At 38.4% G+C, this 15000-nt stretch overlaps 1 protein-coding gene across 2 annotated transcripts in view; it reads left to right on the plus strand.

Annotated features, from left to right (window-relative positions):
• Positions 1–13450, plus strand: part of LOC125030871 (amino acid transporter AVT1B-like) — a 34666-nt gene extending 21216 nt beyond the window's left edge. For both annotated transcript variants that reach the window (XM_047621184.1, XM_047621183.1), the window contains exons 2-8: positions 2978–3105; positions 6658–6826; positions 7297–7473; positions 8525–8766; positions 9149–9358; positions 12257–12452; positions 13135–13450. In XM_047621184.1, coding sequence (XP_047477140.1) covers positions 2978–3105; positions 6658–6826; positions 7297–7473; positions 8525–8766; positions 9149–9358; positions 12257–12452; positions 13135–13279 — 1267 coding nt within the window. In that variant the 3' untranslated portion in view covers positions 13280–13450. The remainder of the gene's footprint in view (positions 1–2977; positions 3106–6657; positions 6827–7296; positions 7474–8524; positions 8767–9148; positions 9359–12256; positions 12453–13134) is intronic.
• The last annotated feature ends 1550 nt before the right edge of the window (positions 13451–15000 follow it).

Below are 15000 nucleotides of genomic sequence, written 5' to 3' on the forward strand. Positions count from 1 at the left end.
TTCAAGATAACCTTGATGAAACCCTTAACAATGAGTACGCAAAGCCACTCAACATGTGTATAAGATAAGCTTACTATGATATCTGTTTTTATCTCCCTTGAACACAAAGCAATACGATAGATACGTGGGTATATCCAGATATTTACGTCAGATAGATGCATAGTGTCCTGTTCAGTGTCAGCCTTCCATTCGTGTTTATATACTATTTATATCATTATTAATTTAATTTCTCTCTTTTTTTTAACTATGTTTTGTAAGAATTTATTGTAAAGAAAATGTATTGTATTGATTCAAAAGGTCGTGAAGATGACGTTACGTTGTCAGAATTACATAAGAATATAGAATCCACTGCCATGTTATCTTTAATTACCTTTTCTCCTTCCTCAATGACCTATATATTTTTTCTCCTTCCCTCACTCACTCCTTTCTCTTTCTCAATTATCTCCTTCTATCTCACTCACTCCTTTCTCTTCCTCCATTCTCTCCTCTCTTACTCCCTCCTTTCTCTTTCTCCATTCTCTCCTTCTATATCACTTACTCCTTTCTCTTTCTCCATTCTCTCCTTCTCTCTCACTCACTCATTTCTCTTCCTCCATTCTCTCCTTCTCTCTCACTCACTCCTTTCTATTCCTCCATTCTCTCCTCTCTCACTCACTCATTTCCTCCCTGTACCCCTTCCTTCCTTCTCTTTTCTCTTCTCTTCCTACTTTTCGCCTCTTTTCCTACTCCCTCCCACCCCTCCCTCCTTGTCTCTCTTCTCTCTTCCTACTTCCCTTCTTCTGTTCTTTTTTAACAGGAGGATGTATTCTTACCTCCTTCCTTATTTCCTTCTACTTCTCTCCTTCCTTCTTTCTTCCATCCATCCTTCCTTCCTTCCTTCCTTTCCCGTGCAGGATTTCAATGTGTTGACGACCCTTTGCCCTTGTGAAAGTCATAACTGAAGTCAACCGTAAGGATTAGAACTAACATTTTCATTCTACTGTTTCATTTTCATAAATTTCCAAGTTGTTGAACGAAAGAAAATGCCTTATTACTGAAGGTAGAAAAGTTATTTGTTTTGCAAATCATGGCTAATTTTAGTTACAATGAACAAATGTTATTATCCTCATTATCATTATGATCAATATTCATTTTTCCGGGATACTATTTAATTAAGAAAAAATGAAAAATAATTATTTCATAGAATCTTCAAACATCTGGGAATTAATGGAATTAAACTGTTTCTTTTTATAACCAATTATATTTAATTAACAGTTGAAGCTTCCTTTCTGCCTTTTTATTGACAAAATCAAATAATCAAATAAGGTTTTACTTCCATCGCTGCAAAGCAATTATATGTATATCTTAATCTTTATCTATATATTTCTTTCCTTTCCTTTCTTCCTGTCTCCCCTTCTTTTACCTTCTTCCACCAACCCTCCCTCACTTCCCCTTCTTCCTTAGCTACCTACCTCTCCCTACTTTTCTTCCTCTGATTACATCTAAATTCCTTTCTCACTTCTCCTCTAACCCATTCTATAAGGTATATTCACCCCTTTCCTCTATCTCCTCTATCCCCGTTTTATCCCCCCAACCTTCCAACTATTCTCGCTTTCCTTCCCTCCCTACTTCCTTTTTTCTTTTCTCCCTCTCCTTCTCTCACGCCTTCTACTGGAGGATTAATTCCCTACTCCCCTCTCTCTCTTTTCCTTCCTCCATTCTTTCCTACCTCCCTCCCTTCCCTCCCACCCTTCCCTCCCCATCTAACCTCTCATCTCACCTCTCCTTCTCCCGCGCCTTCTACAGGAGGATAAATTCTCCCTTTGCTTACCCCCTTCTCCCCTTTCCCTTACTCCATCCCTCTATACCTCCCTCCCTCTCCTCTTCCTCTCCCTCCCTTCCCTCCCTCCTCATCTAACCTCTCCTTCTCCCGCGCCTTCTACAGGAGGATAAATTCTCCCTTTGCTTACCCCTTTCTCCCCTTTCCCTTCCTCCATCCCTCTATACCTCCCTCCCTCTCCTCTTCCTCTCCCTCCCTTCCCTCCCTCCCCATCTAACCTCTCATCTCACTTCTCCTTCTCCCGCGCCTTCTACAGGAGGGTAAATTCTCCCTTTGCTTACCCCTTTCTCCCCTTTCCCTTCCTCCATCCCTCTATACCTCCCTCCCTCTCCTCTTCCTCTCCCTCCCTTCCCTCCCTCCTCATCTAACCTCTCCTTCTCCCGCGCCTTCTACAGGAGGATAAATTCTCCCTTTGCTTACCCCTTTCTCCCCTTTCCCTTCCTCCATCCCTCTATACCTCCCTCCCTCTCCTCTTCCTCTCCCTCCCTTCCCTCCCTCCCCATCTAACCTCTCATCTCACTTCTCCTTCTCCCGCGCCTTCTACAGGAGGGTAAATTCTCCCTTTGCTTACCCCTTTCTCCCCTTTCCCTTCCTCCATCCCTCTGTACCTCCCTCCCTCTCCTCTTCCTCTCCCTCCCGCCCTTCCCTCCCTCCTCATCTAACCTCTCGTCTCTCCTCTCCTTCTCCCGCGCCTTCTACAGGAGGATAAATTCTCCCTTTGCTTACCCCTTTCTCCCCTTTCCCTTCCTCCATCCCTCTATACCTCCCTCCCTCTCCTCTTCCTCTCCCTCCCTTCCCTCCCTCCCCATCTAACCTCTCATCTCACTTCTCCTTCTCCCGCGCCTTCTACAGGAGGGTAAATTCTCCCTTTGCTTACCCCTTTCTCCCCTTTCCCTTCCTCCATCCCTCTGTACCTCCCTCCCTCTCCTCTTCCTCTCCCTCCCTTCCCTCCCTCCCCATCTAACCTCTCATCTCACTTCTCCTTCTCCCGCGCCTTCTACAGGAGGGTAAATTCTCCCTTTGCTTACATCTTTCTCCCCTTTCCCTTCCTCCATCCCTCTGTACCTCCCTCCCTCTCCTCTTCCTCTCCCTCCCGCCCTTCCCTCCCTCCTCATCTAACCTCTCGTCTCTGCTCTCCTTCTCCCGCGCCTTCTACAGGAGAATGGAGGCGGAACCCGTCGGGGAGAAGAAGAAAGGCCTGGGGATGTGGATGACGTCCTTTTTCCTCATTGCACAGATGGCAGGGGCAGGATTTCTCTCTCTCCCGAAGGCTCTGGCGAATACGGGTAATGTTGGAGCCTTGATGTTTGTTTGTTTGGCTGGTGAGTTGGTGTTTTTGTTGTGGGTTGGTGTTTGTTTGTTTGTGTGTTTTTTGTCTGGTGAGTTGGTGATTGTGTTTGTTTGTTTTATGTCTGGTGAGTTGGTGTTTGTGTTTTTGTCTGGTGAGTTGGTGTTTGTTTGTTTATCTTGTGGGTTGGTGTTTGTTTGTTTTTGTGTTTTTGTCTAGTGAGTTGGTGTTTGTTTGTTTGTCTGGTGAGTTGGTGTTTGTTTGTTTGTTTGTTTTTTGTCTGGTGAGTTGGTGTTTGTTAGTGCTTTTGTCTGGTGATTTTGTGTTTGTTTGTTTGTATTTTTGTCTGGTGAGTTGGTGTTTGTTTGTTTGTCTGGTGAGTTGGTGTTTGTTATTTTTTTTTTTTTTTGTCTGATGAGTTGGTGTTTGCTCGTTTATTTAGATAGTGTTTATCTGGTGGGTTGGTATCTGTTTGTTTGTTTATTGGATTGGTGTTTGCTTGTTTGTCTGTTTTTTTTAGTTGATGCGTGTTTGTTTGCCTGTCTGTCTTTTTAATTGATGTTCATCTGTTTGTTAAGTTGGTGTGTTTCTGTCTGTTGTTGAATTATGTTCGTCTGTCTGTATGTTGATGGGATATTTGTCTATCTGTTGTGTCTGTTGAATTCCTGTCTTTCTGTCTGTTGAGTTCATGTTCTTCTGTCTGTCTATTCATTATGTCAATCTGTCTGTCTGTTAAGTTCTTGCTCATCCGTCTATCTTATGAGTGGCTGTCTGTCCGTCTGTACGTTGGTTTGATGCGTTTCTGTTTGTGAAGTTTATGTCTGTGTGTATGTTTGTTTGTGTCTTCTGTCCTCTTGTTTGATGCTTTCCAAGAGTTTTTGTTTATCTGTGTTTGTTGAAGATTATGTTTTTCAGATCGAAGATTATGTATGTTTCATGTCTTTGTGTCTGTTGGTGCCCATGTCTGTTTTCAAAGCTGGCGTTTGTCTGCCTGTTTTTTTCTTGTTTTTCTTGTCCTTCTCTCAAACTTTTCCATCCAAGAAATTTTGGTGCCTAAGGTCGATGTCTAAGAGAAATCGAATGTCCTAATGATTACACACACACACACACACACACAGACACACACACATACACACATACACACACACACACACACACACACACACACATACGCGAACACACACATACACACACACACAATATTAGCATCTCACCAACCAATACTTATCATAACAAACATCTTTTATCTGTTACTAGTGTTATCATTTTATTTTATTTTTACCGCAGGGAGAAGAAAAAAAAAAAATAAATAAGATAGATAAATTACACGAGAAAAGTTTGGACTTTGAAATGTAAACAGGATTCGATTTTTTAAGAATATTATAAATCTTATAGCAGTTTTGTTTTGTTTTTTGTTTGTTTGTTGTTTATCATCTACGTTTGATTCATTATATTATCCCAGTTAAGCTAAAAAAAACATATTGCTATTGCTACAAAAATACAAAATTAGAAATACCAATTATACAAAATTATATTTATAATGATAATACAAAGAATATTGAATTTAAACAGTAAGATAAAATCAGTTACGGTAATTAATATCGACGTTAAAGATAATTACAATGATAATGAAAATAATGAGGATAAATAATAATATTATAATGATTATGATGATGATGAGGAAGAGGAAGGAGGAGGATGATAATTAAAAAACAACAATAAGATTAACAACAATTATAATAATAATAATAATAATAACAATAATAGTAATAGTGATAATAATTATAATAAAAATAACAATGATAATAATAATGTTAATAATAATAATAATAATAATGATAAAAAATAATAATGATAATAATAATGATAATAATAATAATAATAATAATAATAATGATAATAATAATAATAATAATAACAACAACATTAATAATAATCATAAGTAATGATGATGATAATGATAATGATAATAGTTATCATTATCCTTATTATTATTATTATTATTACCATTATTATTATCATTGTTATTGTTATTGTTGTTGTTGTTGCTACTATTATTATTGTTATTATAATTATAATGATAATATTAATAATAATAATAATAATAAATAATAATAACAATAATAACAATAATAATAATAATAGTAACAAAACCAGCAATAATAATCACAACAACAACAACAACACCAATGATAATAATTATAATAATAATATTAATAATAATATAATTAACAATGATAATAATAATAATAGCAACAAAAATATATCAATATTAATAATGATGATAATATGAATGACCTGAATAATAACAATGAAATGTAACAATAACGATGGTAATGATGATGATAATAACAATGATAATAATATTAATGATAATAGTAATAATAATGATAATAATAATAGTAATAATAATAAAAATAATAATGAAAATAATAATAGTCATAATAATAATTAATTAATAATTATAATGATAACAATAATAATATGATAATAATATTATAATGATAACAGTAATGATAACAATAACAATAATGATGATGATACTAATGATAATAATAATAATAATAATAATAATAATAATAATAATAATGAAAATGATAATAATAATAATAATAATAATAATAATAATAATAATAATAATAATAATAGTAATAAAAGCAATAATAATAATAATAATAATAATAATAATAATAATAATAATATCAATAATGATAATGATGATAATGATAATGATAATAATAATAATAATAAATGATGATAATAATAATAACAATGATAATAATAAAGATAATGATGATAATGATAAAAATAATGAAAATGATAATTATAATACCTACTCTTACTACTACTAATGATGATGATAACAACAGCAATAATAATAACAATAAGGAGAACAAGAAATAATATAAATAATAAGGATAATAATGATAATGAAACTAATAGTGACAATAATGATAATGATAATGATGCTGATAATAATAGTAATAATAATAATGATAATAATAATAATAATAATGATAATAATAATAATGATAATACTACTACTACTACTAATAATAATAATGATAATAATAATAATGATGATAGTAATACTAATGATTATAGTAATAATAACAATAATAATGATGTGATGATAGTAATGATAATAATAATAATAATAGTAATGATAATAGTAAATTTACAATGATAATGATCAGAAAAATGATAATGGTAAACATAATAATAACATTAATATAAATATCAATATTTATAATGATGATAATAATGACAATAATAATGAAAATAATATTAATGACAATAATATCAAAATAATAATATTGATGATAATAATAACAACGACGATAACGATAATGAAACTAATAATATCAACAATAGTAGTCACAGACCTAGGTAAAAAAAACACGTCAATAATATCAAATAAACAACAACACTCTTTACAACAACAGCATTAAAATTAAAGAAAAAAACTCTCACAAACCTGAACCACACTCACCATTAACCACACCCAGTTTTAACCCCCATTTATCTATTCATTACCCCCATTACACAGGCTGGCTAGGAGTACCCATGCTTATCCTGTTCTGCACAATGGTAGGCTTCTCAGGAACGCGTCTAGGAAAGTGCTGGGTCATCCTCGAAGAGAGATATCCTGAATATAAGAAACCTTGTCGACAGCCCTATATGGAGATCGCTGACAAGGCCCTCGGAGTGCATGGAAGGTATGGTTAGAAAGAGTTTATTTTTTGTTTTTTATTTTCATTTTTTCGATTTTCTTTTGATGGAGTCACTGTTATTAACTTTATATTTTTGCAGGATAGGCTTCAGTGCTTCGTTATTATTATTATCATTATTACTTTAATTATTATTATTACTATTATTATAATTATTATTATTATCATTATTATTACTGCAATTATCATCATTATTATTATCATTATTATTATTGTTATTATTATCACTACCATTATTATCATCATCATCATTTCTATTACCATTTTCTTTACTTTTCCACAAAAAAATCCTTACGTTTTTCCTTTCATTTGTTTTTCGAAAAAAAACACACACACAACTTTTACATTCCCTCATTTTATTCACTCTCCTCTCTCCTCTCTCTCTCTCTCTCTCTCTCTCTCTCTCTCTCTCTCTCTCTCTCTCTCTCTCTCTCTCTCTCTCTCTCTCTCTCTCACAGACGCCTGACGCTGGCAAGTGTGGTGATCACCCTCTTGGGTGGAACGACAGTCTTCCTCATCCTGATTGCGTCATTCCTGAACGGGTTGATCCCTCAGCTGAGTTCCTGTGAGTGGCTGCTGATCGTGGCTGCGGTGATCCTACCCTTCACGTGGCTCGGGACGCCTAAGGACTTCTGGTAAGAGGGCTAAAGCTGGTGGGATGGTGGTTGGAGGCAGGAAGGATGGATGGTACCCCTTCGCCTTTATTTTGTTTGTTTGTTTGTTTGTTCTTTCATGTTTTATTTTTCGATTTATTGTTATTACCGTAAACAAATAAAACATAAAACATCGCATGGATTTCCTTACCATGAACAGCCTTCGGAATAATCTTGGGAAAAAGTCAGTTACATTATTTTCTTTTTTAATGGGGGCGGGGGGAGGAGGTTCTTAGGGGGTAATGGGTGTTTCTCTCTCTCTCTCTCTCTCTCTCTCTCTCTCTCTCTCTCTCTCTCTCTCTCTCTCTCTCTCTCTCTCTCTCTCTTTGTTAGTAAAATATGGAACGGGTAAATATTGAAAAATAAGAAAACATGATTTGATGACTAAATTAATGAGATTAAGGCTGTGAATATGTGTGGGCCTATACGTAAGGCATTCTAAATAACCCATCGAGTCATTGCTATCAAAGCTTACACACAGAAAGTAACTTAAGACACACATACTAACAATAGGCATTCTATCGTTAGCTATCCTTTACCCTTATCCACCCATCCTTCCAGCTAACCATCCTATAGGCATCCTACGAATACCACCAATATGTATATTCCTATCCTCTCGTTTACATACGTCCCCCAATCTCCAAAGTCTTCAACCTATCCGTTGTATCACGTCTCCAATGTATCCGACCATTATGTATTTTCCTAACATTTCACATACAAACACAGCCTTCTGTACACCCCCATCCTCTCACGTATCCTTCCAAATCCTCGTTCCTAGCCGTCGTATCACGTATATTATAATATGTATCCCACCAATCTGTATCTTCCCTTCCTCTCCACCGCCCATTCTTCCAGCCAAACCTATCCGTTGTACCTCGTATCCTACCGTCATATACAGTACTACGTATCCTATGATGTATCTCCACATCCTACATCCTTCCAGCTAAGCCTCTATCCTACCCGTCGTATCACACATCCTACTTATCCCTACCATTACGTATCTCCCCTTCCTCTTACCCGCCCCTCCTTCCAGGCAAGCCTCCGTCCTGGCCGTGATCTCCACCGCCGTCGCCTGCATCGTCATCTTCATCCAAATCCTCGTGGAAATAGAGAACCACGAGGACCCCTTCTACCAGAATCCTACGATCTCCACCTTCGCCCTCGGCTTCGGTGCCATCCTCTTCGCCTTCGGGGGGGCCTCTGTGTTCCCGACCATCCAGAACGACATGGGGGATCGGACGCAGTTCGGCAAGAGCGTCGTGGTCGGGTTTGCTGGTAGGTGTCGGGGTAGAGGTAGGGAGGGGGAGGGGGGAGGGAGGGAGGGGGAGGGGGGGGAGGAGAGGGTAGGAGGGCGGGAGGGAGGGAGGGAGGGAGAGAGAGGGTTGTATAGTGTTTGTGCAAACTAGCAGAGTATATTAGGCGAAGGTGTATAGCACCTGCAATGTATAAGCACACTCGCAAGAAAAAAAAAAAAAAATGCACTCAGATATGTACGCGCGTGCACATTCAAACACTCAAACACACACACACACACACACACTCCCACAGACACATACAATCAACCACAAAACAACCACACAGGAATGTGAAAAACACACACAATAAAACACCAGTGACACCACAACACCAAATCTTTTCATCCTCTCCATCTTCACAGCTATCCTGAGTCTCTACCTCCCCGTGGCCGTGGCAGGATACGCCGTTCAGGGATTCGAAGTCGGTGATAACATCCTTCTCTCCGTGAACCAAGCTTCCTGGTCGGTCACAGCCGCCATTATCCTCGAAGTCATTAATCTCTTCGGGACTTACATCATCTCCTTCAACCCCGTCGGGCAGGTGTTCGAGGAGCTCTTGGGGGTTGAGAACAGTAAGTCACGTATTGGGGAAAATAATAATAATAATAATAATAATGATAATAATAATAATAATAATTTAGTAAATTCCATTTGTTACAATGGTTATTCTTATGTTTGGTATGACAGGCTATCTGTTTGCTTCTAAGTTATCCTCTGCGTGCAAGGAAGGCTAGGGTTACAATCCACTGACTACGTGGGATTTGAACATACGTCAGCTAGATTGCTAGATGAGAACGCTTCCACTGCGCCACACAGGGGGTGGGGTGGGGAGAATAGGGTGGGAGGGAGGAGGAATGAGGAGAAGGGTGGGAGGGAGGAGGAAGGAGAAAGTTAGGAGGTGGGAGTAAAGAAGGATTACACAGAATATCAGTATATCTAATTTCTTAAACCTTTACCAATGAAAATGCAAGTAGAAATCTTTTCTTTAAAACTGGTTGCTACAAGTACTCTCTGTTTCCAGTTTCGATTCCTATCTGAAACGTGCCAATACAATGAAACGTCTTGGAGACAGGAGTCGAAACGGGTAAATTCATAAAGCACGCAGTTATTCTTAATCTAACATTAGCTGCCCCGTTCATTCACTCAGCCCTGCTTCTTGAATCCAAGTTTCGAAAATAATTGTTTAGAGGACGTGTATCTCGGATCCAGGATTCGAAATTGGCGGTTCACAACTTCAACGTGAGTGAATTAAAAATTGAACGGAAACCATACATTCCAAGGGTTTTGTGAAAGATAGTTTTACTTTAAACTGGAGGGAAACCTACACTGCAGGGCTACGTTGAAAATGTATTTATTGTATGTGTATAATATTCTGTAGACATTCCCCCACCGTTGTAATTTAATGGTTATTTTACTTATATTTTTCAAGTATATTGCTACTTCTAAGACATTTATTTTTCACAAAGACTATTATAAGTATATTGTACAAAATAGTAATTACATCCATGAGTAATTAGTTTGTTTTTTTTCTCTCTTTTTTTTCAAACCTATTATTTTTTCTTGCCATTTTACGGTTTTATGAACAATCAGTGTTTTCCCTCCTCAAGGTTTATGCAGATTGCCATGTCGAATAGATTCCAGGAAATTATATTGTTCGTTCCTCTAATGAGACCGTGTACTAGGATGTTTTGTAATTATGATTATGATATCTTTCTGATTATACATTTTTTTCAGCAACGTGAGTGTGTGTGTGTGTGTGTGTGTGTGTGTGTGTGTGTGTGTGTGTGTGTGTGTGTTTGTGTTGTGAAAGCATGTGTACATGTGTGTGCGTGTGTGTGTATGTTGTGAAACTATAATGTGTACATGTGTGTGTATGCTTTCGTGTGTGTGTGCGCTGTGTGTGTGTGTGTGTGGTGCGTGCGTGTGTGCTTGCGTGCGTGCGTGCCTGCGTGAATGCATGCCTCTGTAAACAGAACTGACTCCTACAATGCCAGTTAGTATCGAGGTACATCACCTTACGACCACCAAATTAACTTCCTCAACAAACATCCAAAATTCTCTCCACCCCCACCCCCCTCCTCAAAAAAAAAGAAGAAAAAAAAAGGGAAAGATCCAAACAAGGAATCACATGACAATATTAACCCTCACGAATGCACCTCTGCTGTTTTAGCTCCTGAAATACTGAACAGCAACGGCGAAAGTTCATGTCAGGGTCATGTTTTCCTTTCATTCTGCACGTTGATAGCTTGTCTCGTTTGTAAACTGACAATGGCTGACTTCGGTCCCTGACACACCGCATGATTCAGGCGTTACGGGAAAGGTTATGTTTGGTGCGACTGTGTCTCGTGTGATTGCTCTTCAATTGATCTTTACCCCCCCCCCCCCCACACATACACACACATTTTTTACTTTTATCTGTGGCACAGGTTTTTCCTTTTTTTCTGACTTTTTTTTTTTCTTTTTCGTTTTTCTAGGACACTTTTTTTTTATTTTCCCTTTTTCTGGGACATTTCTATTATTTTATTTTTTCTGTATCACACTTTTTTTCTCTTGTTTGTTTCCTTTTTTTCAAGTACACTTTTCTTCGTTTTCTGTGACACTTTTATCCCCTTGTTTTCATGTACCACTATAAAATTTAAAAAAGAAAATGGGTTTTGTTTATCTCTATTTATAAACCATTTATTTGCCTGTTTATTTATTCATCTATTCACACTTCTGTTCAATATGTTAAATATCATTAATTTTATCATGTTTTCATTTATTTCTCCATTGTCTTCGTATCATATTATCTTATTTACTTATAGATTTCCGTCATATCAGAAATTGTATGCCGTAAAATTGATCAAAATCAAATTTTGTAGGTACATAAAAAAGATCTACATTTATGTGTTCAGTTTATTATTATTATTATTATCTTTATCGTTATTAGTTTTATTATTACTATTATTATTATCATTATTATTATTCAGTGTTATAGTCAAGATAATGTGTCAAGCATTTGTTAGTCTCTTCTTTCTTTCTCTCTCTCTCTCTCTCTCTCTCTCTCTCTCTCTCTCTCTCTCTCTCTCTCTCCCTCTCTCTCTCTCTCTCTCTCTCTCTCTCTCTCCCTCTCTCTTTCCCTTTCCCTCTCCCTCTCCCTCTCCCTCCCTCCCCTCCCCATAGCTCTCCCCCCCTCTTCATACATCCATACCCACCTTCTAATACCCTCCCCCCCTTCTCTCTCTCCCTCTCTCTTCCTCTCCCTCCCCCCCCCTCTTTATACATCCATACCCACATTCTAATCCCCCCCCCCTTCTCTCTCTCCCTCTCCCTCCCTCTTCATACATCGAAACCCACATTCTAATACCCTCCCCCCTTCTCTCTCTTCCTCTCCCTCCCTCCCTCCCCTCCCTCCCCTCCCCTCCCCCCCTCATAATACATCGAAACCCACATTCTAATCCCCCCCCCCCTCTCTCTCTCTCTCCCTCCAGAATTCGGCTACAAGAGATGCCTCGTTCGCTCGGCCATCATCATCTTCGAAGTGATTATAGGTCTCGCTGTGCCTGACTTTGGCATGATTCTCAACCTTATCGGCGGCTCGACTGTCACTGTCTGCTCTTTTATCCTTCCGCCTCTGATGTACATGAAGTTGGTCGATAGGACAGGCCCTCCCGAGTGGCCTAAGCGGTAAGGGGTGTTGTGTGTTGGAGAGGGAGAGGAAGGGGGAAGGGAGGGGAGAGGGAGGGAGGAAAGGAGGGGAGAGGGAGGGAGGAAAGGAGGGGAGAGGGAGGGAGGAAAGGAGGGGAGAGGGAGGGAGGGGAGAAGAAGGGAAGGAAGGAGGGGAGAGGGAGGGATGAGAGGAGGGGAGAGGGAGGGAGGGGAGAAGGAGGGAGGAAAGGAGGGGAGAGGGAGGGAGGAAAGGAGGGGAGGGAAAGGGAGGGAGGGAGGAAGGGAGGGGGGGGGGGAGGAAAGGAGGGGAGAGGGAGGGAGGGGAGAAGGAGAGAGGGAGGAAGGGAGGGGAGAGAGGAAGGAAGAGAGGGGAGAGGGAGAGAGGAAGAAAGGGGAGAGGGAGGAAGGGAGGGGAGGGAGAGGAAGGGAGGGGAGAAGGAGGAAGGAAGGGAGGAGAGAAGGAGGGAGGAAGGGAGGGGAGTGAGAGGAAGGAAGGGAAACATTTCAAACATAGAGACACATACACACACAATCACATCTTATGACATAACTCATCTACCACACACATACACCCAAATAACCCACCAACCCACCAACCCACCGAAAAGAACCCACCTCAGCGAATCAATAAAAAAAAAAACAAAAAAAAACACACATCATCTGCACCCATTTAACCTCACTTCAAACACTCGTCCCCCAGAACGATCCCACTGTGGGAGCGCGTGGTACTGTGGGAGATCATCATCATCGGAGCTGTGGGCGGCATTACCTCCACAGTGTCGGCCTTCATCGCCATCCTCGACCCCGATTCCTTCAACAAATCCTGCTTCGTCGCCTTTTCGTAATAGGATTCGCCGGCGGGTGAGATTTCCTTCATCGGTGTCCGGTCTGTGTCCTTTCGAATCCGTTTCTGATTCTGGTCTTAGATTTAAAAAAAAAAAAAGAAAGGAAAAGAAGATGAAGGAGAAATATGAGGAAGAGAGAGAGAGATAGAGAGAGAGAGAGAGGGAGAGAGAGGGAGAGAGAGAGAGAGAGAGGGAGAGAGAGAGAGAGAGAGAGAGAGAGAGAGAGAGAGAGAGAGAGAGAGAGAGAGAGAGAGAGAGAGAGAGAGAAAGGAGAGAGAGAGAGAGAAACAAATAGTTTGAAAAAAATATATATCGCTGTAAAAACAAAAAAGAAAAATAAAGTCGTAATTATTATTTGCTTTCTTTTCAAACGTGGTGATGACATGATGATAGACTGGTAATAAAAATTAACTGGTAACTGACAGGTTGATGAGAATAATTACTTAAAAAAAAACTCAATAACTTCCGACCTCTCTGGTATCTCTTCGCTCAAGAAAAATAATGATAATATTGATAAAAAAAAAAAAAACTGAGTAGAGATGGATTAAGATTTTATCCTTATTATAAGGATGATCATTATAATTATTATTGCTATTATTGCTATTATCATTATTATTATCATTGCTATTATTATTATCATTATCATTATTACTGTTAATATTACTATCCTTATTGCTATTATCATCATTATCATCACCATTATAATTATTATTCCCCATAATGATATTCCAAGAACCAGTCTCGGCAAGGACATCGTTTGCAGTTAAAAATGACGGTTGAGACGGTTTTTTGAAGTGTGTTCAAAAGGGCAGTTGTCGCTGATTGGTCGGTTGTCTTGACCAATCCTGTTGCTCGACGAAATGCCATACAGTTCCATCTTTTTCTTATCTCTTGTTAGATTTATTGTTGTTGTTGTTAATTGTAAAATATCTCACCTGTTAATTGTATTTTTAGATATTCTGTTATTTCCGGTAGTAGAATACCATACTTCTTGTTAAATATATTTTTAAATAACTTTTAATCCTGATGATGAAATATTTACTTCTTGTTAAATATATTTTCGGATAACTTTTAATCCCAATAGCAAAATATCTTACTTCTTGGTAAATGCATTTTATTTAAACATTCCCAATTAAATATTTAGTTGGAACTGATCTTAATGATATCCTTTAATGAACATGTTTGTGAAGATTGAAAAAAAAAAAGCCTCAAAGCTTTGTAATATTAAAAAAAGGGAAAAGTTTACATGATTTAGATTGAAGAAATATACGTGTCTTCTTGTAAGTGTAGCTGTTATGTAAGTTATTGCTTGTGGTCTGATATCATGTCCGAAATAAAGATATAAGATTCATATGTGCGTTGGCTTTCATTTTGACCAAAGGAAAAATGTGGGGGAGGGAGAGTGGGAAAGTGGGAAGAGAAAGATAGATAGAGAGGGAGAAGAGAACGAGAGAGAAAGAGAGGGAGGGTTACGGAGCGAAAGGCAGAATTAATATATGAGTGAGTGTGTGTGTGTGTGTGTGTGTGTGTGTGTGTGTGTGTGTGTAAAGAGAGAGAGAGATTCATATAGGAAAAAGAGAAAGAGAGAGAAAGGGAAAAGAGAATGAGAGTGAGGGAGCCGAGTAAGAGACAGAGAAAGATAATTAATAGCGATAGAGAGACAGACACACACAGACAGACTGGAGGCGAGAGATCACTTACCAAAACTACAGAAATGAAGT

The sequence above is a fragment of the Penaeus chinensis genome, chromosome 12 (genome assembly GCF_019202785.1).
Source record: "Penaeus chinensis breed Huanghai No. 1 chromosome 12, ASM1920278v2, whole genome shotgun sequence".
Classification (NCBI taxonomy): Eukaryota; Metazoa; Arthropoda; class Malacostraca; order Decapoda; family Penaeidae; genus Penaeus; species Penaeus chinensis.